This window comes from Meriones unguiculatus, chromosome 10 (genome assembly GCF_030254825.1).
Source record: "Meriones unguiculatus strain TT.TT164.6M chromosome 10, Bangor_MerUng_6.1, whole genome shotgun sequence".
Classification (NCBI taxonomy): domain Eukaryota; kingdom Metazoa; phylum Chordata; class Mammalia; order Rodentia; family Muridae; genus Meriones; species Meriones unguiculatus.
In genome coordinates, this window is record NC_083358.1 from 73,550,516 (window position 1) to 73,577,562 (window position 27,047).

Genomic DNA, 27,047 nt, shown 5'->3' on the forward strand with positions numbered 1-27,047 from the left:
CAAGTAAGAAAGACGTGAGGGAAGAATTGAGGGAGGAGGGATAAAATGAGGAACGAGGGGGTTGCGTGGTCCAGGAAGAGGACGCGCTCGGGAAGCGGAGCTGACGTGGGGCGAATAGGTGAACCGCTCAGGCATTTGCCACGGCCACCCCCCTGGGTCCTTTCTTCCTGCCAGGGACCGCGGTCGGCCTGTCTCTTCCTACACCTGGCTGTAGCTTCTTAAACGCTGCGGCTCACCGCTTCATGTGAGTGTCCCGGGAGGGTCTGGGGTAGACTGGTAGCAGTCCGGAATTCCTCTTCCCTTTCTCCCTCGGGAAAGGGAACCTGATCTTCCGGGTGCCAGTAGGAAGCGTGGTTATAGCTCCATCCGCGTGCCACGAGAAAACAGGGAAAGGCTTGACCCCTTTTGATTCAACTAAGTTTTGGAAATAAATACATGGCCGAGGGAAAGCGTGCTGCTGGAGGCAGAGGATGAATTCATGAGCTTGTTTACTTTTAAGTGACTGTGCAAAGGATTTCTAGTGTTTGTACCCGGGGAGGAGTTGAAGAGGGAAATTGATTCAGCAGATATTAGAAGAGCCAGGTACTTCAGGCCACATTTTAGTTATCAGTAAAGATCCATAAAAAGAGTAGAAAGAATAGTCAACAAAAAGGACAAAAATTCCAATCGTTGCCTCTCAGCTAGGTTTTATTGTTTGCAGATAGCACTAAAAGTAAGTTGAACATTACGTATTTTAACATTGATTTATTTGTGGGTGTGCGTGCATGGCAGAGTTTCTGTGCAAAACTTGTGTGGAGGTAACTGTGGAGGCCAAAAAACATCAGATCCCCTTGAACAGGAGTTACTGATGGTTGTGAGCCCCTACCTGAGTTCTGGGAACCAAACTTAGGTTCCCTGCAAAAGAACTAAGTGCTTTTAAATGCTGAGCGATCTCTCCAGACCTCATGCCATATTTTAAATTATAAATACTGAACACAAATGGTATTAAGCAGTAAAGAGGTGTATTATTTGACATTGTAATGTGGCCAGAGAAGGTTCTCAAGGAAAAGATGGCTTTCTAGGAAGGTGACACAAATAAAATTAACTATACAGGAAACTTTCAGGAAGAAGGCCAAGCATGCAAAAGAAACTTACCAAAATATCAAGGGTGTTCAGCAATGCCTGGGAGCTCAAAATTGAGAGAAGGGATTAGCTATGGATACATTAGCAAAGAGAGCTGGCTGAGCATGGGGAAGGGGAATGAAACCCAATAGAAGGTTTTCAGTAGCCAAGTAATGTTATCCAACTTCTTTTTAAGAGGGTTACTCAATAGACTGAGGACAGAAGTGAGAAAGGAAATCAGTTAGGAGGCTTTTGCTTTCCCTCAGAGGAAACCTAATAGTAGCTTCCATACAGGTGCTAAGAAGTGTCCAGTCATATCGAGTGCTCATACACTGGGAACAATGGATGGCACGTTTGTTTTATTTTTATTAATAAGGCTTTGGGAGACAGTTTTAAATGAATTGTGTGGGTTTCTGAACAACAAGTTAAAAAAATCACAGTTTTGCCATTTCGTTCTTAAATGAATCCAGACACTACATATAATTTCTCCTAGTTTACAAAATGAAGCTATCTTACAAGGTGAAGGTTAAATGTCAAGGTAGATGATGTCGTCCATTACAGTAGTATCTGTTCTTACCTGCTTTCTTGAGTTAGAAGTGGGCTGAAAGACTGGTTAACTTATTTTAAAACTGAACTGATAAGAGGTAGTTTAGTTGTGCAGTAAGATAATCACAGCAGGCCTAGCTATGCCTTTTGCATTTTAAATATTTTACTGGGAGAAAAAGGTTTGAACTAATAGTCATAATATTATAAAAATATATGGGTTATCCTTTCGTAGTAATCAGTGTTATAGGCACCTTCTCCCCTCATTGTCATCATTAATAAATCTAGGACTTCCTGTGTCATCACTAATAAAGAGAAAAAGGCTCTCCAATAAAGTGACAAAATCTAGAATAAATAAGAACTTTGACAGAAAACAGTCTTAGGTCTATGGGTTTTAATAAGGCTTAGTTTAAAAATTTGCTAGTGGGATTAATGCTAGTTGCTGTGAGATAGTTTGATTGTTTCAGAAGTATATTGTTCTTATATTTAATTGTAGTATTTGCTTGTCTTTAAATTCTTGACTTTTGACATATATGTTAAATACCATAAGAAATTTTAAAGTGCCCTAAAAGGTACTGTGTTGCTGTCAATAAAATAACTTGGCAATTAGATTATGAAGCTACTGGGAGAAATGTTTAGAAGGTAAGATTAGTGCTGAAGGAAAGAGAGAAGAAACATGATTACTATTAATTCTAAAACACATTTTTCTCACATTTACATATCTGAAAATAGAGTGTATTTTATAATTATTGATATCTTAAGATCACCATAGACTGCCAGCTGGTAACATAGTTTTCATTGTGTCAGTTATGGATAATTACCATAAATACTAATATTGTTATTCATTCAGTTATATGCCATGTTGGTATTTAACTTATTAAGTATAATTTCTGTTTTATATATACTTTTAATGATTGTGACTTAGAGTCAAAATGAAGTTACTATGTATTCCGAAATACAGGAAACTAAATAGTAATATAAAACAAGAGTCTAGGGCTAAATTTAAAAGTTTTTCAGTAAATATATATGAGATTTATTAGAATGGCTTATATGCTATGGTCCAGTTAGTTTATCAATGGCTGCCTACCAAGGGAAGGTCCAAGAATCTCGAAGTTGTTTACTTTATGAAGCTGGATGTCTCAGCTGGTCTTCAGTATGCATCATAATTTCAAAGAAATAGTCTGTAATGCCAGTGAAGGAATGGATTTGCCAAGAGTAGAATCTGGTGCCAGAGTAGTTGGGGGTTAAAAGAAGTTACAGCCAAGGAGAGTGAGCTTCCTTCTTCCATGTCTTTTCTATAGGCTGCAAGCTGGTGTGGCCCAATAAACCTTCCACCTCAGAAGTTCCAGATAGAAGTGGGTCTTTCCACTTCAAATTATTTGATTAAAAGGAAAAAAAAATCCTTCACAGGTATACTGAGCCACTCAGGTTTTAGTTAATTACAGGTATAGTCAAGTGGACAACCAAGAATAGCATTCACAACGTGTCTTAAGGGTTAAGGAGCATTGGAGCAGCTGAATCTACAATCTGTGAAGGAGATTCAATTATATGCAGGTTGTATGTATAAATAAAATTAAAATAGTACAATGTTTATGAAGCTATTTTACACTTGATGGCATCATAGATTTGATGCAGTTAAATACTGAGAAGTATTACATCTAAGAAAAGTACCTTTTTACGTAATTGTGGATTCTGAAGTAGTGAACTTAGGGATTCAGAGAATTTGAGTGGCATTTCCAGTTTATTTGTAGAATTTTTGTGCTATAAAGTAAAATTAAAACTGCACATAAAACTTTGATTTCCCAAAAATAAATAAGTTTTTAAAAAGCTTTAATTTCAGTAACTTTTAAAAAAGATAATGGTTTCTGACCTCTTAGTGCCAGAGTAGTTGCGAGTTAAAAGAAGTCACAGGCAGTGTGGATGAAGTAGGGATGTCCAGCACCGAGACTGCTAAGGTGAAGAAACAACACAGTAAAGATAGGAATCTCAGGTAGTATCTTAGGTTGTGTTTACTCAGTTGTGTGTACTCTGAATTCATGCATTCGATATTATGTATAAGGAGCATCATATAATTAATTGCTCTCTGTGTTTTATGAAATGTCATCATAAATTGAGACAAAAGTAATGTTATGAAAAAATTTTGATAATGCCTTTTCAATGCTTTTTATCATATTTTGAGGGGTTTTAAAATATATTTTTATTTTATTTATTCACTTTACATCCTGATTATAGCCACCTCCCTTTTCTCCTCCTGGTTCCATCCTACCTCCCTCTTTCCCTATCCTCTCTCCCCTACTTCTCAGAAAAGGGGAGCCCTCCTCACCAACCCACCCTAGCACAGCAAGTCACATCAGGACTGAGCACATCCTCAATCCACTGGTCCACTGAGGCCAGGCAAGGCAGCCCTGCCAGGGGGTCATGATCGGAAAGCAGACAACAGAGTCCATGTCAGAGACAGCCCCTGCTCCCCTTACTAAGTGACTCACATGAAGATTAAACTGCTCATCAGCTATAAATGTATAGGGGCCTAGTCCCAGTCCATGCATGATTCTTCAGTGGTGTTTCAGTCTCTGAGCCCCCTACATCCAGGTTATTTGACACTGTTAGTCTTGTGGACTTTTGTCACCTGTAGGTCCTTCTGTCCTTTCTCCCACTCTTCCACAAGGCTCCCTGTGCTCTGCCTAAAGTTTGGATGTGGGTTTCATCATCTGTTTCAATCTGCTGCTTGGTGGAGCCTCTCAGAAGTTAACTTTACTAGGGTCCCACCTACAGGCATTGCAGAGTATCATTAATAGTGTCAGAGGTTGGCTCTTTTCCATAGAGTGGGTCCAGGCATTGGTTGGACTTTCACTCGATTTCTGTTCCATCTTAATCCCTATTTTTATTATTACTTAGTAAAGAAAAGAGGTTTCATTTTTATCAGTAACGTGCAAAAAATGTTTTTTCTGTGTTGCCTTTACTGCCATTCTTTCCCTCTCTCTACATAAAGTTCTTATGTATACAGGTCCTGTACATGCAATGAAGTGTTAAAACTATTTTATTATATTTTAACAAGTTGCCAATGTGTAAGCATCTCTCAAACCATCCAGACAATACAGATTCCAATAAATGCTAATGATGCTGTTTCCTTCAGCTTCTATCACTAATTAGATTGGAAAATGCTTGATAATTATGTTTGGAGAAATTACAGCATGCTCATTAGAAGAGCTAGCTCGAGCATCAGACAGACTTGAATTTCATTTCTCATTAACTAACTGTATTACATGGGCAAATTAATTTTAATTCCAGTTGTCTTTTTTTAATAATAGAGATGCAATATTCATAAATGATTCATGTACTAAGGTAGCAAGTAATAAGTATTCTACAGATGTTGCCTATGTTATTCCTATTACCGGTGAGAAGTGTTGTATATGTTAGCATAATAAAAAGATTTATGTATTTTAATTTTAATCTGTGTGTGCTTGTGCACACATGTGTATATGTGTGCCTGCCTGTGTGCATGTGCACCATTATGTGCATGCCTGGAGCCTGCAGAGGCCAGAAGGGGCTCTGGAACTGGAGTGTCTCTGAGTATCTATGTGGATGCTGGGAACTACACCTGGGTTCTCTGCAAAAAAAACAGAAGTGGTCTTAAACACTGCACCATCTCTCCTGCCCCAAGGAGACTTAATATTTTAAAAAGTTTAAACTATACTTTGTACTACAGTAAAATTATAATGGAATGATTAACATAAGATAGTAAAATGAGCACTGGATCATCAGTCAAAGGTTTAAGCTTTCAGTATTGTTAAAGTAGCACCATCTCCCCAGACACAACTACATTAATTTTTCTCCTTGCTCTACTGTCTTTTCCTCTTTTATTTGAAAGCTCAGTGACTGTTTATTTTCTCTCTCTACTGTGAGCCCAACAAGAGACAAAACGGGGGATTGTAAGTAAGATGAGATGATGGGCATGGACATAAATTACTTCTAGGGACCTGTCAGCCAACAAACGGGAAATAATAGTGTCAGAGTTTGCACATGCTTTGCTTAAAGACTTTGACCTTCCATCATTTTCGGTGAGAATATCCTATATAAAATGACGAAAGTGAAACAAGGAGAAGTTGGTCACAGCCTGTTAAATGTGTTTTTCACTTAAGGTTTGTTGACTTGTAACCATCTTTTCTAAAGAATTGTATTTTTCTACCCTCAGCTGCCTATTGCCAGGAAACACAAAAAATTAGATATCTGTTAGTTTCCTTTCTGTTGCTGAGATTAAAACCCTAACCAAGAGGAACCTGGGTGAGGAACAGTTTTATTTCCACTTAAGCTTTCAGGTAGCAGTGAAGTCAGAGTAGGTGGATGACACTTTCAGGGTAGCTCACCTGCTCTTCATGGAGCCAGCTTTCTTATACAGCTGAGGACCATCTGCCCCGGGATAACAGCACTTGATTCACAAGAAAGGACTTCAGACGGTACTCTGTACTGTTTGATTCTGTGTGCTATACTGCCTCCAGGAGTTTGCTTGGTAAGTTCAGGTCTTTTTAATTTCCTTGATCGTATGGCAATTCCTGTTTGTAGGTAAAGTATGCAAAGGTTTTCAAGTGGCTTCGATGTATTCCTAAAGTCAGGACAACTCACATAAATTAAATTTCCTCTTAAAACACAAAGTTCAGACCTAAAGCAATGACACTTAATGGTCTGTATGCCAATGACAAATTGACACAGGGCATAACCAAATTATATCAGTCTGTAAGTTACATTTTTATTTTTTATGCCTTTAAGCCTTGAGAACAACATTAAACTAGGGAACTAGAAAAAAACCACAGCACTAAGCAGCCCACCGTGTTCTAAGTTTCTTGAAGATAACAATTGTATAGGATACCTTTTTTGTTGTGTTCTGAGAACTTTGCTCAGTGCCTTACTTATGGTAGTTTAGCCACAATTTTTCTGCTATGTGTTAAAAATCTTGATTAGTATTATTTAAGCTGTACCATTTTGACCTTCACCAATCCAGTGAGACATTTTTAAAAAGCCCCATTTCTTAAGAATTTAAAAGTCTATGAGAATATGCAGTTAATTTTTTTCAGATTAAATTCCTGATTATATATTCCATGTTATTATCAACTTGTTTTATGGTGTTTTGGTTTGGGTTTTGCATTATCCCATCATATGGTAAACTTTGGGATATTTTAGAGGTTGATTTGCTTATGAAAAACATAAATATTTTTGAACAACTGTAATGTAGGGTTGATATTAAGTGTCATTTGCAATTTTAAAGCAGTCATGTGTTATTTGTTGAACAGTTTTCTTTATTATGCAGTTGTTCAGTGAGTGACTTCATTCATTGAAAATTGGTATTTCTGCAATGTTTTTGTCATTGTTCTATTTTTAACTATAAATTGGTGGTAAATAAGAATAATTTATATTGTTAATAATGCTTAATCTCAGTTTTGAGTGTGCTTATCTTTATAGCAGCCAGTTTAACACAATGAGTTAATCTCAGGATGGTCAGTTATGTACATTTTACTGTACCTCAATACAATACTTTTCTTTGAATTTATTATAAAAATTCTGAAAAATGTTACAAAGGTCATTGATAGGTCTCAGGTAGTCTGTATATCTAGAAACAAGGTCAACCTGACTGTAGAAGGATTTCTGGCAGTTAGATAAAAGCCATCATTCCTCAGGAACTTTTGAAAGGTTGCCCTCTGCCAAGAGGGGTCATTGTGCGGTCTCTGGAAGAAGGGACATATGGCTATCTGTAGGGTTTATCAGCAGATCAAAGTGCATTCTGGCCTTTGGGCTGCTTCAGTATCACAAGTACCTGCTACACATTTCAAAGTCCACCAGTATCCTGCCCTTCCCCCTCCTTATATCCACATTATTCGGCCTCCCCACTCTCTGTCATCTCTTGATATCCTCCTGCTTTTTCCACTGTGCTCTTGACTCTCTTGCTATCAGGCAATCTCCCCTATTTTTTCCTGCTCTGCTGCTTCCCTAGCCCTGGCCATGTTCAGTCTACTTTCTCTCTGCTCTGGACTCTTCCAGACCCCTCTAGATATTTTCTCTTATTCACAGTAAAAACCTTCCCCTGATAATGGAGTGGTTATATCAGCAGTTTCTTTACTGCACCTCCTCAGATACTATGTTATATATGTTAGCATTATTTCTGAGTGGACACATGATAAATGGTGTTTTTTCTAACTCCTGAGTTTTGCCTTTCAATAGTTAGCTTTCTTTCATTACACTCTTTCTGAAAATTTTCAGTGTACATGACTTAAGATCTAGTGAAGCTAATCCAGTAGAGGACAGTAGGGCTTAGAGAAGGAAGGGAGTCAGCAGTTTTGTTTGCTCTGGAACACAGGCATGATGTTCACCAGCTCAGTGAACATTATTGTCCTTTTCCTTTAGCATAGGGTAACAAGCTCATTTTATATTCTACAGCATTTCAGGCTTTAAAGTTTTCCAGTCTTAAGTCTGGTTAAATAATATTTCTTTTCTGCACTTAAGAACAAAGTAGATTTTCTCTTCCAAACAGATTCAGAAATTAGTTTACTTAACATTCCTGCCATATTTGCTTTTTTAAATGTTTCTTTCAGGGGTCACTTGTGTGCATGTGGTACTATCAGGTAAGGCTGGTGCTGGCTAGCTTTCTTAGGTATCTCCTGCCTCCTTGCAAGGCTGGAATTATAGGTGGCTGCCATGCCTGCAGGCATATACATGGGTTTTGTGCCAAGAGTTTTAACCACTTAACCATCTGCTGCTTACTTCTGTTCTCCAAAGGAAAAATGTTTAAGATATTGGTCAGTTATAGAAGAAAATGTTTTTCCTCAGATTGTTTTCTCAGCATCCTCTAAAATAGATGTATTCTTTCCATTTCCACAGTATGTTTATTACTTTCCTTTTAGGATTTTCTGCCGATTCTGGGCAAAGATGGCAACAAATGATGCTGTTCTGAAGAGACTAGAGCAGAAGGGTGCAGAAGCGGATCAGATCATTGACTATCTCAAGCAGCAGGTCGCTCTTCTCAAGGAGAAAGCAAGTGAGCACGTATAAACACTCCAAGGAAATAGTGACAGGAAAATGTTGATTGTTATAACTTGATCATATTAATTATGCCTTTTAGAATCCCTTAATTTTAAGCATAAAAATATTCTAGGATTATGATAATTTAGAATTTATATATATATATAATTTAATATATAAATTATACACCACGCAAAGAGGTTTATTTAAGGGTGGAATGGAAAAGAAAGGGACACAGTTGGAGAACACAGAAGAAGAGGACCCCAGGAGAGAAAGTAAGAGGGAGAAAGAGCAGTGACAGCCAGTCCTTTCTGGAGCACCCCTGGCTTGCACCTGGCGACAGGTGATAACACATCAGGTTGCTGGGCAACCCAGAGGCAGGCTATTGGGATCGGCTTGTGAACTAACATTACAGTAAATGTCCTAGTTTGATTTCTGTTATTATAAAGCACAAAAAGCAACATGAAAAGGAAAGGGTTTATTTCAACTTAAAGCTTGCAATCTATCATGAAGGGAAGTCAAGGTAAGAACCTGGAGGCAAGAGCTGAAGAAGAGGCCATGGAGGAGTGCTGCTTACTGGCTTGCTTTTTTATATAACCAGGACTACTGCCTGGGGGAGGCATCACCCACAGTGAGTCAGGCCCTCCATAGTAATCATTAATCAATAAAATACCCTACAGAATAGTCTGGTAAGACTTTTCTTAAACGAAGTTCATTCTTTTTAAATGACTCTTATGTCAAGTTGACAAAAAAAAAAAATGTAGGGCAGTAGATATATAATTAGAGAAAATAATGATGATGTTTTAGGCCTGATAAACGAAGAGTCTACTTTTTAAAATTAGTTCCAATATTATTAGAGGTTAATGAATTAAATTGGGGACATCTAATGTTTTAAGGGTCAAGATGTATATTTTCATATTCTTTGCTCTTTAAGTTTTTTGATAAATTGCTGTGGTGTGTACAAAAACATCTAAATTTCTTAAGGATTTGATTTCATTGATTTAGTATTTCTCACTAGCCATTGTTGGTGCTGTAACTGAAATTCCAAAATGTGCTGTCAATAATTGAAATAAATGCTTTTTCTCCTATGAAAAGCTAAGAATGACTTGCAGAAACCTGTCGTTTTAAATCTTTCTTTTCATGATGTTTGCTAGTATTTTCCTTATGACCCTTAATATTCTTTCCACTAATAAGATAAAGACATTGAAGATGACCTCTGTGAAATTATAAATATTGTAAATTGAATCCTCTTCATTAACATGACTGTTTCCAGCTGGGCAGTGCATGCTTTTAATAAAAGAGGCTATTTTCTAGAGTCAACTAACATTTCAGTTTTGCTAATTACAAAGAGTAAAGAACCATTCTAACCACTTTTCTAGTTATTCTTGGTAGTCTATCCTGTCATTCCTAGCTTATATCTTATGTTGTAATACTTTTGATTTCTTTTAAAATCCTTAAAGAAAACATTTTAAACAAAATAACCATCTTTAACTTAAAAAATTAAGACCTAACAACCATATAATATATAAGAGAAAAAAGTTCTAATAATAATAATAATAATAATGTATATCTCAATGAAAAATATCATGGCATTTCATCAAACACTAGCAGATATTGCAAAGTGTATGCAGCACAATAAACATGCATAGACATACCAGCAATGGAGTAGGTGCAGGATTAACTAATGCCAGACACATATTCAGTCTGCCTTGGCTTACGCATCTCATGCCAGAAATAGGTTTTGCTTCTGTGTTTGATTTACTCTAAGAATAAGGAATGTAGACTAGGGTGTGATGTGAGTGTTTGTACATATTTGAGGCCTTGGGTTTGATCCTGGCACTGAAGAAGAAAGAGATGAATGAATGAATGAATGAATGAGCCATGAATGAAAGAGCACAGTGGACATATTGTGGTACTTGAGTTTTAAAAATTGCAGATATAATAAAGCTTTAAATGCATTACATATGTATATGTAGTAGCTAGAAAGTTACTATTTACAAGGTTTACACTCATGCAATTGCATACTAGAAAGTCCGCTAAACATCTGGAATCCCTGGCTCCTGACTAATAAATTCCAGACATAACTTTATACTGACTACCTAGAATCCTCCCGTCTAGGGGATAGTTCCTTCTCTGCTAAGAATCATTACTTTGTGTCATATTGTGTATTAGGTCCTAACAGTAGATTGGAAAATGTTTTTTCAGAGATTGGGGAGATGGCACAGTTGGTACGTTGTCTGCCACTCAAGCATGAGGATTTAAGTTCTGCCCCCAGAACCCACATCAGAGCAGGAGCCTACTGTTCCATTGCTGGAGCAACACAAGGAGCCTTGGGGCCTACTGGCCAGCCAGCCTAGCTGAATAGACATGCTCCAGATTCAGTGAAAGACTCTGTCTGAAAAAATAAGGAAAGTAACTGAGGGAGATATCCCTGTGGACCTCTGGATACTACGTGCATACACACACAAACATACACACAGGCAGTTTCCTGTACCGTTCTTTATTTTATAGATTTTTTTTTCCTCTTGAGTTAGCTGACTGGGTCAGATATATGCCTTGGGTTGAGAATGTGCAGATGGATTTCCTTGTTTTTAAGCTATAGATCACAATTTACATTATGCACAGCTTCCGAGATTAGAGTCTGGGAGTCCTACTCCCCATGTCCCAGTGACTACCAAGAGATTGTTAAGAATATTAATAAATATCAAATTGTCATAAAGTGCTGACCAAATACTAGTTTCTGTTATCACAGCTATAATTATATTTATGTCCTTGTGATATGATATTCAAACAAGACATTTTAAAGACATGTTTTAACTGAATTTTCTTGATTCTAGTTTTACAGGCAACTTTGAGAGAAGAAAAGAAACTCCGAGTTGAAAATGCTAAATTGAAAAAAGAAATAGAAGAACTAAAGCAGGAGCTAATTCAGGCAGAAATGCAGAATGGAGGTAAGTATAGAAATGCTGGGATGCATTTACGATGATGATATTGTTATTTAAGTTTTGATGATGATGTATTTATTATTTAAGTTTTTCTGTTTATCTCATTATCCTCATGTCATTCCCACTACATTTCCCCCTCCTCTACAGGAAAACAAAAATGGAGACTTAGAAAAGGCAGTTGATCTCATTGAGATCATGGAAAGTGGGTGGTAAAGCTAGTGTTCAAAACTTAATGCTTTTCATTTTTTTTTTACTATGTACTTGAACTTGACCATTACTGCCATTGCTGTAGAAGACTTACTGAAAAAGTAGCTAAAGTAATTAGTTTACAGTTATTAAACATTTTCAGGAACAGTGTCCAGCTACATACCTTTTCATACTCAAAAGACTTTAGTCAGCAGCTGTGCTCACACCTGTGACCCCAGGATCTGGAGGTTAAGGTGGGATGATTACTAGAAATTTGAGGCCACCCTGGGCTGCACAATGACTTCCAGCCTAGTGTGGGCTTCAGATAAACCCAATCTCAAAAAGTAAAATAAAAAGTTGTCCTCAAATATCTTCATTTTATACACCAAGACAATGAAACTTGGAGATAGAAAGTTACTTTTTCTAAAAAAGAAAATCAAAGAACTTTTGTTACTCAAGCCATCAAATAATTAATTATCAGTTGGGGTACACATTGTAAATAAAGTTACAATTTTATTGACCTATTTAAAAACTTCCTCTCCATTTTCTTTGTGTGTGTGTGTGTGTGTGTGTGTGTTTTGGCGTTGGGAGGCCATATGTACACTTAATGGTGTGTGTGAGGCATGTGTTTTTCCATGCCTGTGGAAGCCTGAGGTTGATGTTTGTAATTACCTTTGGTTGCTTTTCTACGTTGTTCTTTGAGGCAGGATCTCTCATCCAACTAAGAGCTTGCTGATGTGGTTAGTCTCACCAGGCAGCTTGCCGTGGTGATCTCCTGTCTCTGCCCCCTAGTCTGGAATTACAAGCAGTCCACACCCAGCATTTGGCATTTGTGTGGGCCCTGGGAATATTAATTTCAGCCCTCATACTTCATGGCAAACACTTCTACCACTAAGCCCTTTCACCAGCCCAGTGAAGCCTTTGTCTGTCACTGCCTTCTTTTGACATTCTGCCAACATGTTATTATTTTGAATGTTGTATGAATTCTTTTTAGCTAAATAAAATAAAGGGAAAAATAACAAATACTGACAGCCGTCATTTGTCTGTGGAAAATGTGAGATTGATGAGTGTTTTCTAGGACTAGTAGATTTGGAATGCAGCTACAGAATTAAACATAAGGTTTTAATAGTCTAAAACTTTTTCATTTCTATCAAGGCCAGAAAGTTACTGTAATCCATTTAACATGCTCTTATGACTTGGGCTTTTTTTCAAGGTCACTGATGATATGTAAGTTGTTTAATACATTAAAGAGTTGCTAAAGTGCTTTGCCTCTGTAAATAGTTTTGAGAAAAAGAGGGAGTGAGGGAAGGAAGAAGAAACAGACAGACGGATGGACATACAAAGATTCCAGAGACCCGAAGGAGCTATCAGATGCATAGAGCTAGATGTATGGGTAGTAGTGAGCTGTCTGGCCTGGGCACTAGGAACAGAACTCAAGTCCTGTGAATGAGCAGCTACACGCCCTTAACTGCTGAGCCATCTCTCCAGCCACATCTGTAAACAGTTGTCATTTTTTAGGCATAGAAACACATAGACAAATAATGTGGTATCTCTACTTACTGCCTATGTAATGAGCCAGTTTGTTAACTTTTTCATGGCTTAGGTTTATCATCTATAAAATAGTGATGTGGAATAAAATAGAATCTGCTTAGGAAATTTAGAAGAATCATAGGAGATTTGAAAACTGTTTAAGATCTAGTATGTCCATGGTGAATGTTAGGTCCTGTTGTTATTTTATAGTATTTTTACATTAGTTACAAATTAATAAATGGAAATAAAATTTTTTGTAACCTTAGTAATTGTTAAAATATACCTAATTATTGGTAAATTTTTTTATAGCCTCAGATAATGGGTATGTGATAGTCATATACATTACGTTTTTCTCTTAAGGGTTCACATTGGTGACTTAGAAACCTGTTGTTCCACCTTGTTTGTGAATTTAATATGAATGATCCTTGGTTCATTTTCTGTATGTCAGTGAAGCAAATACCAGTCCCATCGGGACCTCCACTGCCGGCTGATTCTGCACTTTCTGCAAGTGTGACACCATCTTCATCAGTAACAACAACCTCCTCTTCCAGTAAAAAAGAACACATTAAAGGAGAGGGAGGAGAGGAAAAGAAGGTAAAAGAGAAGCCTGAAAAGAAAGGTACTTTTTGTCTTGATGTTTGACTGTTTTATCAGATAATATTTTTATGATGATAATGTGTCAATCAAAACATTTAGAACAGTCTCTCTTTAAGATTGAATCTGGAAGATATGGAGATGCTGATGACATTGTCAGGGAAAAATTGGGTTCTGTTAGGCAGAGGAATCAGTGTTAATAAAAACATCAAAATATAAGATGTATGACTAAGTTTTGATGGATGCCTAGAGCTTTGTTCCAAAGAAGTCACTGCTTAAGATTGGCTTACAGTCATTTAGGAAAATAGGAGAGTAATATCCACTGCAGAACATCCAAACTGAGGCATGGAGATGCTAAGGAACTGGTAAAAACAACATGGCAAGAAGCATCTGACTTTATTCATTAGATTTCTCTTTAAATCTGCTTTAGAATTCATTCCTAAATATGTCTTCTATTATACTTAGACTCAGTTACAATTCTTTTGGAAAATACAAAATGTCTGAATGCTTTATGAACGATGTAAGTCATTTTAGCATCCAGTACTTGTCACTGCCTTATGTAACTATCATTAGACTATGTTTAGAAGTACAGAGGATCAGTGAAAGCCAGTTAGCATCGAGATACAAAATACTCCTGTACTTTGATCTTATTCTTTCTTTAAATGTTAATCTGATGCTATGACTAGTCAACCTCCTAGTGAGTTTAGGCAGCAGTGTTAGAGGACAAACCCACAAAACTCTATTGCGCTGTGTTCAGGACACTTCTGTGTCCAGTTAAAGTCCAGTTAAACTTTCTATGATGGTGGTTATATGTTGCATAGTTATTTTTCAACAGGGCAGCCAAAATCCAAATATAGCTATTGAGCATTAAAATAAATGTGGATATAGATAATATAGATATAAATATATTGTTATAGTTATAATGCAGTATAGTGAATTCTGTATAATTTATCACACAAAAAACATGATTTTGATGTTTTTCTACTATAGATCTTCATTTTTATAAAAATCTTTGTTAATCTATAGTGGAAAGGAGAAATGTAAAACTATTCCTACTTAAACTAGCTCTGTCTCTTTTGTGAACGATCTGTATAGATGACCAGGCCCATTTCTGTGCCATGCAGGATTGTGATTAGTTCCTCTATATTTCCTTGAGTGTCTAATGTTAACACATACTTGTTCTCCAGTATTCTCCAGTAGTGCCTCTTTATGCACAGCTTCGCTTACAAGTTTGGCACCATAAAAAATTAACAGTGATGATTAAAATAAAATGGAATGCTAAAAATAATGTGCTACTCCTGTTTGGTTGGTTTTTGAAAGAGAAATAGCTAAACTTATATAAATGTTTTATGCCTTGCTTAATTTTTACTTTATGATAGAAATAAATGTTCTTTTTTTTTTTTTTTTTTCTGAACTCACCATCCCTGGTACCAGAGGCTCCTCCTGGTATTTTTTGTTTGTTTCATTTCTAATACTTACATATTCTTAATCCTTAGGAGAGAAAAAGGAGAAGAAGCAGCAGTCGGCAGCAGCAAGTGCTGACTCTAAGCCAATAGATGTATCACGTCTGGATCTTCGAATTGCTTGTATCATTACTGCCAAAAAACACCCTGATGCAGATTCGTTGTACGTAGAAGAAGTGGATGTGGGAGAGGCAGCCCCAAGAACAGTTGTCAGTGGACTGGTGAACCATGTTCCTCTAGAACAGGTGATCTATCCCACTCAAGTGGCTGCTTGCCTTTGTCACTTCAAGGGATCTACTTATACGTGTTGCTTTAAATGATTATGATGTGAACCTCAGAATGCTTGGTAGGGAGCAAGTGATGGCTCAGGGGTTAGGAGCAGGACCCGGATTGGGTTCCCAGCACCCACCTGACAGCTGACAATCTCTAACTCCATTTCCAGGCTCCCCAACACCCGCTTCTGACCTTCCTATGCAACAGGCATGCTCATTGTGCACATATATACATACAACAAAACACATATAAAAATAAAAAAATAATGGCGTGTGAAGCCACCACAGACTTAAAGGCCTGTAGGATAAAATAAATCCAGTAGGACAGAAAGAAGAAAGCATCATTTCCCCCTAATTTTTAATTTCTGTGTGTGTTTGTGTATTAATATATGTGAGTGGTGTGTTCTAAGAATGAGTGTGGAGGTCAGAAGACAGTCTAAGGTGTAAGCTCTTACCTTCCACCTTTTTTGAGATCGAGTCTCTTGCTGTTCAATACTATATACACATGAAAGGTGTAGTTCTCTTTCATAATGTTTAAAATAATTATGTGGCATTTCTCATGAATATATGAATATTTCATTATTTAGAAATTGGGACTGAGTTTTGTACCCTTCACCGCTTTCTCGGAGCAGAACTGACAACAGTTCTCAGTATCCGTTCTCCCTAGCAGGTACTCAGTCTACAGCTTCATCCTTGCTGTAAGTGAGGTGGAGGGTCAGCTGTGGCTGGGGTTTGTCACTACAGTGCATGTAGTGCTGGATGGTTAAGGTGGCATTGAATAGTTTCCTGTATTATGTCCTAGTAAGACAAGAATGACACTATGTATTCTCTCTTTTATGTTGCTGGTGATGTGAGATTTTGGGTCTACTTTGAGTTCTTGTATACTACTAATTTTACTACTACCCAAAGATGGTACAGTTCTGATCAAGAATGCAAGGACACTTCAGTGACACTTTCACACACTCATTCCTTTAATATTTTTAGTGCCTAATTACCTGAACCTGTAAAGACTGAGTTTTCATTATTCCATGAGAGAAATTTAATTGTCAGGAGGAAGTCATATTTTGAAATACCAACATATCCTCTGCTGTTGAAATTTTGGCACTCAGTATGTGGTTTTGATAAAGCATAGCTACAATTTCCATTATTGTGTATTCAGATGTTAATTATACTCCAATAAGAGCAGAGCTGGGCATTTAGAATATGCAAAATGAATTACAGTCTATTCTATGAACAGTGCCTTTTCATGATAACCGTTTTGAAATCAGATTTGTATTCTGTGTTTTTCAGAGCAGTTTTTCTGGGAGTTCTCTGCCTTGATGCCCTTAAGTTTTACAGCCCTCTTCTCAATAATTTGTTTTCTTTATTCTCTCCCTTTACTTTTGAATACCACATTTTTGAAAAATTAAATGTTTGTTTTAAAACTGTAAAAGCAGCGGAAAGAATCAGGGTAGCAGCGTTCAGTTTGCTCTTTCTGGATGTTGTCTGTAGTGGTTTGAATTGTCAGTTCATCATGTTTGCTCTGATTCTTCAGAGTTGTTGCAAAGGCTGTGGACTCAGTGATAAGACCGCTCTCCCTCTCTGTTTAATTCCACCCTGCTGCTGCTTGGCTGTTCTACTCTGGATAAATCCATATTGATCATTTGCACTTCTAGATTCAAGTATGTATTGGATACCTAGTGTGTACCAAGCACTGTTCCACACAAAAGATAAAGTAGGTTATTAGAAAGGTTACTTTGAAAGGAAAACAAAACAAACGAAAAACCCTGCTCATAAGAAATATGTTTTTTAAAGTGAAATTCCCTTTTATATGAGCATATCAAAAATAATAACAATATAAGTGAACCGATAGCTTTAGAGATAAACCAGGAAGAAATTAGGAAAGACTCTAGGCTGAATCAAGTTTGAGATGCTATTGCTACTTTATACAAAGTGCTCAGACAAAAATACTCCAGGAGAAAGTGACATTTGAGTTATGTGTCCTCTGCCAAGCATCTGGATTAGCCCAGTTCCAGGGAGATGAAAGTAAAGAGTAGAGAATTATGGGAGAAAAAATGGTGGTGCTAGATGACAGGGTCTTAGAGATCATTTTAGAGTTCAGATACGAGCAACATGAGGACTGTTGTTGTTGGCATTTTGTCCAAAGAAGTTACATTATACTTTGATAGGATTGTCCTTACTGCTTTCTTGAGGGGTGGCTGCATGATAGATCAATGAAGATATTTCTCTATTTTTAAAAACTAATTTGTTTGATGCACATATGTACACCCCCCCCCCACATTTACTTTACCTTTTTTTTTTGAAGCAAGGTATTTTTTTATGTAATTTTGGCTGACCTTGCACTCAAAAAGAACTTCTTACATCTGCCTCCTGAGTTCTGGGAATTAAAGTGTGCCAGTCTTTATAAAATTAGTCTTTTTTATTTGTTTATTTGTTTGTTTGTATTTCAAGCCATGGTTTCTCTGTGTAGACATGGCTATCTTGGAACTCACTCTATAGACCATGTTGGCCTTGAACATAAGAGACCTTGCCTCGGCCTCCCGAGTGCTGGGATTAAAGATGTGTGCTACAACAGCCAGGCTTGGATTCTCTCATTTAATATCCAAGCCATCTCTGTGTCTTTAAAGCTAGATTCTTAAGAGAACCAGGAGAATGAAGCAGCTGGTTTTGAACCAGCTTATCGTGGAAACATTTCCTGTGTGGGCTTTCTTCTGCTTTCAGGATTTATTTCAGTAGCCATTGTGCAGGGCTATTTCTATAAACATCTAGCTGAATGACAAGTTCAAGACAGTACTAGTGAGCATTCTGTACGGCAGGCACTTGGCCTGTAAAAGTTCCTGCACCCATTTGTCTATTAGTTTCCCAAAGAAAAAGAGCAGTTATCTTAGAGCCTGAAAAGGCTGTATTTATTTAGTTAAGGTACAACTCTTACATAGATTTGTTTTTATAATTTGTTACATTGTGATATTTTCAAGTGTTTGAGGAAGGGGTATTTATTATTCATGAAGGGAATTAAAGGCATGTGTTAGTTGGTGAATCTAGAAATAAATTTATACCTAATTTGTTTAGAAAGCCATCTTTTCTCAAGGTTATATCTTTTATTTTCTCCCTAAAGCTGTAATCTTTTGTGTCTTTTGTTTTAATTAAGCCTGGAAAGGATTGGAGTAATTTATTTGTTAGTTGGGATAAAAGTTAAGATATTTCAACTCTGGAAGGTTGAAGCAATTTCTTTTAACTCTTCTCCACGTTATAGAAATAGCTCCAGTGTTAATTGTGATATGTACAATGTGTACAATATGATGTGTACAGTGTTTGAATTATTAAGTTGTTAGTTCCTCTTTACCAAAGAATGGGTTGGGGGTATTGCTGGGAGGGAGAGTACAAACAAGGTCTGTACAAAGTCTCCAGAAAAGCAAAGGAATCTTGCATAATATTAGAAATGGCCAGATGTGTACAGAAAAAATGTTTATGTAAGTGAGTTCATTTATTTTAGTTCTAACACTAAGCTAAATAATTTAAATGCTTGTTGTAATTTGATCCTGTGACAACTCCTAAATTCAATGTGTTTTAACTAGTTTTTTAGTGAAACAGCAGTCAACTTCCTCCAATTGGTTGTAGTTGAGATTTTACCCTGAGCTGGTTCATGCAGTTATTTATTCTTTCAATAAACATTTAATTAAAAATTTTCCACTAGGCTGTAGAGATGGCGTAGTGGTTAGGAACTGGCTGCTCTTCCAGAGTACCCTGGTTCAGTTCCCAGCACCCTCATGGAGACTCATGACCATCTACAACTCCAGTTCTAAGGGATCTGACATCCTCTTCTGGCCTCCACAGACACCAGGCACACAGGTGATAACAGATATGCTTGCATGCAGACTCCCATATATACATTTGAGGAAAAACAAAGCATCCATATACATTTGAGAAAAGATTTCTACTGTCATGCTTATGCCGTGCCAGACTGAAGGATTTTCTTTTTATGTTTATGCAAGGTCTCACTCTTATTTTCATGCAAGACTTTATAACAAAAAGTATTTTAGATACACAGAGACACTTATATCCACAAAGGTAGCACATTTGATAAGTAGAGAGTAGGTGTGCCTGGAGTATTCTAAATGTGATTATTCTAAATCTCTATACATATTTAGTCATCACTTTCGTTCTGCACAGATGCAAAATCGCATGGTGGTTTTACTTTGTAATCTGAAGCCTGCGAAGATGCGGGGAGTGCTGTCTCAAGCAATGGTGATGTGTGCTAGTTCACCAGAGAAAGTGGAAATTCTGGCCCCTCCCAATGGGGCCGTCCCTGGAGACAGAATTACTTTTGATGCTTTCCCTGGTAAGTACCTATAATTATGTAAATGGTTTGGAGACCAGTTTTTAAAGTGATGTTTACAAAGCTTAGAGGTTAAAACCATTCCTGTGTGTGTATGCAAAGACCTTTCATGAAACTGGATTAAAATAGCACAGAGTGTATAACATAACCATCTTACTGCCTGTAAAGTCACACATAGGAAGTACTACAAAGGTTTTGTCTCATGTAAAATGCTCATATTCATACCTACAGAACAGTATGACACAAATGTGGATCAAATTAATGTGCTGCAAAATCACTTAAGCTGTAAATGATAACACAAAGGCTAGCGATGGAAAGTCAAGTTCCGTTTATTCACTTTGCTTTTTTGAGTATAAATAATCCTATGACAGCTGAAGTGTTGTAATACAGGAGAAATTGGGAGAGTTTCTTGTCTTACTACATTTGGAGATAATGCCTCACCTACAAGCCAGGCCATCCTACTGCTTTCTCCTCCCATGTGTCGGAATCACAGACATGAGCCACCATGACTAGCTTAAGAAATAGGTCTTTGAAGCAGAAGAAAGGAGGCCTGCCAGATGTAGAAACCGTTTATCAAAACAAGAAGCAGGCTAGCTAATCTCTTCTCAATAGGAGCCGCCTGTAGGGGAGCCGCCTTCAGGCCACAGACATCCTGGAGTAAGCTACAGTGGACATATGTGCACACATTGTCAAAATCCATACTTGGCAAACACCCCAGAAAGTTTTGCAGCCCCTCTGAGCCTTTCCCGAGAAGGCTTTGGCACTTTGCTGAACTGATACATTGGAGTCCTTGGCATGTGCTGTGCCCATGTCAAAACACACATTGACCCAGGGCATCTCTTACCCCGCGCTTCCTCCACTCCAACATATGGATATGTCTCAAACTTTATAGATGAGAAACCATTATAACCTAGGTGTTAATGAGGTTTTTTTTTGTTGTTGTTGTTGTTTTTGTTTTTACTTCATTGTTATTACCTGACTGTTACTGTGGGAAGGCATTGTTCCCTGAGTTTCTCTCTGACCCAGCATTTGAGGTGCTAACAGCCCAGCATGGATTTCTTGCTTTCACGTGTTCTTGAATCTCTACATTGGTTTGGCTGTCTTCATGTGCATGCTTCATTCTCCTCAGTCTGGTGTTTTGTCCTAATTCTCTTCTTGTTCATGAAGCACTTGAATGTTCTCGAAAAGTTAATATTTATAAAGAGAACCAAACTTCAATACATGAATTCACCTAAATAGTAATTTTATCACTTAGAATATGCCCAGCCATACTGAACACTATCAAATAACTGATCAGATTTGGTCCGAGTATTCATTTTATGTAAGCTTCCATATCAACTTATGCTTCTGGCACAGTAAATCTGACAAGTAAAAGGGATTTAATACCATATACAGTCATCTGGTCTTTGAGTGTTTTGTTTTGTTTGGGTTTTTTTTCCTTAAGAAGCCAAGGCTGCCAGTGATTTATTTTTTTGTATCTTTTTTACATTGTGAAGCTGAAAGTATCCCCTGGAACTCCACTGTGCACTTGACATGTTCAGTGTCTAGAGGTTGGCATGTTTATTAAAGACTTGTTGTAGAAATCACTCTGGGGACTCAGATCTTTGAATTGCTATTTGGCCTTTAAAGAAGTTTTCCACTTACCTATTTTTTCCTATTACAAAGCCAAAAACTCCCATAGAGTTTAGAGGATGCCAAATAATATGTGTATAATAACTAAATCACTTCCTATCCACCCAATACTTTTTAAAATCTAATTGAGAACAACAATAAATTTTTATAATTATAATTTTTAAAAATTTAAATTTATAAATTTTAAAAATTTATAAATTTTAAATATACTAACTGGTCCCTAAAGCTCCAAGTAGAAATAATTTTAAGTTCATTTTTTTAGCCAGAAGATAAGGGTTGTGATAGATTTATTTTAGTTTTATATATAAATTTCTGAGACTGTACCATTTATGGTCTAATAGTAAATTGAAATTTACATTCAGGCTTTTAAATGATATGGTCATGCTTATATCCATTCATAATGAGCCTTAGCAGTAATAAAAATTAATAATCACAAAGTATAGATTCGCCTTTTGAATTCATTTATTTTTAAAACTCAAAGTTATCTGTGCTCACTTTTTCTTCTCTAAGATCAATTTTACTCAGGTTTCCTTCTCTGCTAATTCTCTGCTATGGTTAAGGAGCTCCCCCATTACTCGGTGGAGCACCATGGCTGGTTTTCAGGCTCGCTCTTAACCCAGTAGCATATTCTGTCTGTCCTCTTTCTCTTCTCATCGCCCTTTCATCCTTTTTTGTGGGCTGATCTACTGTGAGCTCTAACTGAGCACCTCAGACCTTGGTCTTTGGACCATTTTCCTTCCTTCACAAACTCTCCTTGGTGATTTCATCCAGCTGCATGGCCAACTGTCTAGGAGACTTTTTACATGTCCCAAGGAAGAATATATGTCTCTGTCTTTTAAAAAGAGATGTATATATTTTACTTGTTTGTGTGCCTGTGTGTGTGTGTGTGTGCGTGTTTGTACTATGTACATGCCAGTGGCCACAGAGGCCAGAAGTGGACATTGGGTCCCCTGCAACTGAAGTTACAGGCAGTTGTAAGCCACTAGATGTGAGCAGTGGAAACTGAACCTGAGTCCTCTACAAAAGCAGCAAGTGCTGGTAGATGCTGTGCCATCTCCAGCCCTCCATGTCCTAAATGTTGTCCCTTTCCACAGTATTTTCTCTTATAATATAGCCTAGACTGATGTCAGAATTCGTCCTTCTACAGTAGATATTCCTATGTGCAGGTGCTGACCTTTGGCATATGTGTAGCAGGCTGGAAGGCTTGGCAGTACTTAATTGAAACTCTTGTACTATCATCATCAGTGATTTTGGTAGCTATGACAAAAAGGAAAAGAAGTTAGGAAAAAAACAAAAATGAGGATAGGCTTCTCTCTAAGATAAGCTTTACTTTTAAAAGACATTTGAAATATGTTTACTCTTTTTTACATTTTATTGTATATATGAGTTCGTGGGGGGGATATGTATGCGTAGATACCATGAGTATGAATGTGGACATCAGAGAACTATTGGTAGTCAATTCTCTTTCTACCATATGGTTCCTGAGGATCAAGCTCAGGTTGCCAGGCCTGAGTTTTACCTGATTTGACTCAAAGTTTAATTTTCTCTCATAACTAGCCTTATGCTCTACTGAACAGTGCATTATTAACCAAATCATGAATTCTTCAACTGTTAGTATCAAGTGTTCATAATGTAAAAAGTAAAATTTCAAAGGATAGGTGCACTGAGAACTCAGCTTAGTTCTAGACCACACCCATAGAGAGACTATTTATCTCCGAGAAGTAAGTCACATGAACCTTTTGGTTTGTTTGGGGGCCAGGTGTGGTTGCACATGACTTTAATCCCAGCACTAGGGAGGCAGAGACAGGCAGATTTCTATGAATTCAAGGCCAGCCTGATCTACAAAGTAAGTTTCAGGCCAGCCAAGGCTACATACTGAGACCCTGTCTTAAAAAAAAATACTAAAAAACAAGTTATATTTACACTATGGTTATTAACTGTGAGAAGCATCATGTGTAAGAAAGAATGGAATGCAATAGAGCTTTAAAAAAATGCATAGTACTAAAAAATTCTAACGATTGCTGAGCCTTCCCCATAATACCATGGTCCTGGTATAGTGTGCCTTGCTGTTGGAGGCTCCTGATTGGTGAGGAGAGTGGTTGGCAAAAGCTGAAGTGGCTGCGATGCTCTCTTAAAATAAGGCTGTGGAGTTCACCATGTGATAGACATTTCAAGTTCTGTTGCATATCTCACAGTGTGTGGACACAAGCAGTGCCCCACGCAGCAGCTTCACATGAAATTGCAGTTTTGGGCTCATCTTCAGGCTCCACTTGTTCTTGTCCCTTCTCCACAGTCGCAGTTACTTCCTCTACTGACATTTTGCTTATCTCAGAGTCATCTATGGGCTTGGAACTTCTTTCTTCCAAACCTGTTTGTGTTGCTGTTTCAGCACTTCAGTGCACAAGAGATCTTAGTGGCATCTAGAATAGTGAATACAAGTGATTTTCAGCTTTGCCCACGGGATTCACTGCTTGGGACAGCTGTTACCTTATAAAACGTATTTCTTAAATAATAAAACTTGAAACTCAAAATAATCCTTGACCCCTGGGCTGCAGAGTGTGTGCTATGTTAGGTATGAAGAAATCATATATCTCCATTACAGCACTTTGATGCCCAGAAAGGATATTTTGAAAGGAATTTGTTTTTACTGAGCTAGAGTCTCAACAGTGGGCCTAGTATATTCTATAACTTTCCAGTAATACGATATATTCTATTATTTCCAGTAATAAGATAGTCTGCTTCCTTATCAGTAAGTAGAAGAGTTACTTACTTGGTCTGTTACTTATCTGTAAACTTAGACCAGATACTTTCTTCCTTATTTGTCTTGTGTTGATTGTAAAGTACACATTGCCAGTTACTGCAGATAGAGGGATTAGTAGTATATCCACATATTCAAGGGCCACTTGTTTCCTTTGTAAGCCGCAGCACCGCATATCAGGAGGCCAAGTGATATCTTAGTAGAGATGGGCTCTAATGTCATGTTCTGCCTGTGCCTGCTGCTGGTGTGACTCAGCAGTTTATCTTCTCTCCTTCACTTTCTGTATATAGTACTAGGATCAACTGCTGCGTACATTGCAGGCAATAGCATGTGCTCCTAGTGTTTAGAAAATGCTGCTTTTGTTCATACACAGGAAAGCATGAACTGCCCTCACCAGGTGTAAAAGTCCATCTCATCTCAGATTTTCTTTACACGGTGAAATGCATATTGTATTTTTTTTTTTTTTTAATAATGTCAGGCTGGCGATGCACCTTAAATGATAGCATGCTTGCCTAGCAGTCTTGAAGCCTTGGATTTACTCCCCAGCACTGCAGTAAAAGCAAGAATGATGATAACTTGGGGAAAAAAATATTAAGCCATATTAACTGCAAAATAAAATACTTAAAATATGTTTAGTATTCCTAAGGAAACAATGATAATCATTTTATTTTACCAGTCAAGAAGAGACACTGCTTAGGGGAAAGCAAGGTTAGTAAGAATTCCGATTAAAGTTAAAGGTCAGGTGCTGATAGCAGCCTCTTTCCCAGAGCATCTGAGTGAGTCGAGGGTTACTTACATAACTTTTTTTCCCCCCTCACAGGAGAGCCTGACAAGGAGCTGAACCCTAAAAAGAAGATCTGGGAGCAGATCCAGCCTGACCTGCACACCAATGATGAGTGTGTGGCCACATACAAAGGGGCTCCCTTTGAGGTGAAAGGGAAGGGAGTTTGCAGGGCCCAAACCATGGCCAATAGTGGAATTAAATAAGTGAGGAGCTCTGTAACTGAAGACATTGGAGAAACCTTAACAACAATAAAGGACTATATTTGTCATTTACACATAAAATATGTCTTGCTCAGTTTTTATGGACTTTTTTTTTTTTTTTTTAATCTTGCTGTCTTTCTCAGATATTTTGTCACGGCAAAAGAAAGCTGATTATCAGAAACTTGGTATCCAGAACTAGGGACACTGCTTTAATGATGCCTGACAATATAGTTTAGAAGCCTTTGGGACTGGTTTGTTCAAGAATTTAAAAGGTGTGGTTTATGCCAGTAAGGAAAAGCCTGAAATAAAAAAGGCAAGTGGGAAAAGGTGGTTCTGCTTGGACCTCAGATTAATGCTGATCAGAATGCAGGCAGTAAGGACTGTTAACTAGGTTTCAGACAAGAATAAGAACTTGGTTGGAGTTGGACTAAAGGTTATTCCTGTTATATCGGACAAAGAATTTGTTTACATTCCATTCAAGCCCTGAGATTTTTGGGTGAAGCTGACTTTAAAGGTGACAGACCATCAATCCTCACTCAGAAAGGCAAACAGGATGGACATCAGAAGAGGGAGAAACAGGGAACAAGATAGGAGCCTACCACGGAGGGCCTCTGAAAGACTACCCAGTAGGGTATCAAAGCAGATAGTGAGACTCATAGCCAATCTTTGGCAGAGTGCAGGGAATCTTATAAAAGAAGGGGGAGATAGAAAGACCTGGAGGAGACAGGAGCTCCTCAAGGAGAGCAACAGAACCAAAAGTTCTGGGCCGAGGGGTCTTTTCTGAGACTGATAATCCAACCAAGGACCATGTATGGAGATAACCTAGAACCCCTGCACAGATGTAGCCCATGGCAGCTCAGTGTCCAAGTGGGTTCCCTAGTAAGGGGAACAGACTGTGTCTGACATGAACTCAGTGACTGGCACTTTGATCACCTCCCCCTGAGGGGGGAGCAGCCTTACCAGGCCACAGAGGAAGACAACGCAGCCAGTCCTGATGAGACCTGATAGGCTAGGATCAGATGGAAGGAGAGGAGGATCTCCCCTATCAGTGGACTTGGAGAGGGGCATGGGAGAAGAGGGAGAGAGGGTGGTGGGATGGGAGGGAAAAAGGGAGGGGGCTACAGTTGGGATACAAAGTTAATAAACTTTAATTAATATACAAAATAAAAATTAAAAAAAGTGAAGGTGGCAGACTAATGTCTTGGAGACATGTTCAGGACAGCACAGCATGGATTTCGTCAGGGTATAGCTGCCTGCATTTGGATAGATTTACAGCAAAAATCGTAAACAATTCAACTGCTAAAAGGAGGATTTGAAAATTTTTCAGGTTGACCAGAAAAGACACTTTAGGCCATAGAGAGTATCATGAAGAGATGCAGGCCATTAAAAGATGCTGAGAACTTTGTACCAGAAAAAAAAAAAAAAAAAAAAAAAAAAACAAACAACAACAACAACAAAAAAAAAACAGAAAAGGTACCTTGAGGGTGTCTGGAGCTGCTCAGATCTCAGTGGAGGCTGGACTCTGTAAAGCGTTTTTCTCTTGAAGGTGCTTTGAGCATAGAGCCTGCTGTACAGAACCACCTAGGCCAGTGGTCCTCAGTTTGTGGGTCACAACCACTTTGTGGGTTGAACGACTCTTTCACAAGAGTCACATAGCAGATATCATGCATTTCTGATATTTCCATTGTGATTCAT

The 27,047-nt window shown here is 37.8% G+C and overlaps 1 protein-coding gene across 3 annotated transcripts; it reads left to right on the top strand.

Moving 5' to 3' along the window:
* Nucleotides 1-94: 94 nt before the first annotated feature.
* Aimp1 (aminoacyl tRNA synthetase complex interacting multifunctional protein 1) lies at nucleotides 95-25,433 on the top strand. 3 transcript variants are annotated; one of them, XM_021627230.2, is made up of 7 exons: nucleotides 95-244; nucleotides 8,535-8,668; nucleotides 11,490-11,603; nucleotides 13,762-13,932; nucleotides 15,404-15,615; nucleotides 19,813-19,981; nucleotides 25,189-25,433. In XM_021627230.2, coding segments are annotated over exons 1-7 (969 nt in total). In that variant the 5' UTR covers nucleotides 95-242; the 3' UTR covers nucleotides 25,356-25,433. The 3 variants fall into 3 exon arrangements, with proteins under 3 accessions (XP_021482905.1, XP_021482908.1, XP_060248660.1); XM_021627233.2 differs by lacking the exon at nucleotides 95-244 and adding an exon at nucleotides 5,808-6,151; XM_060392677.1 differs by lacking the exon at nucleotides 95-244 and having other exon boundaries at nucleotides 8,514-8,668.
* The last annotated feature ends 1,614 nt before the right edge of the window (nucleotides 25,434-27,047 follow it).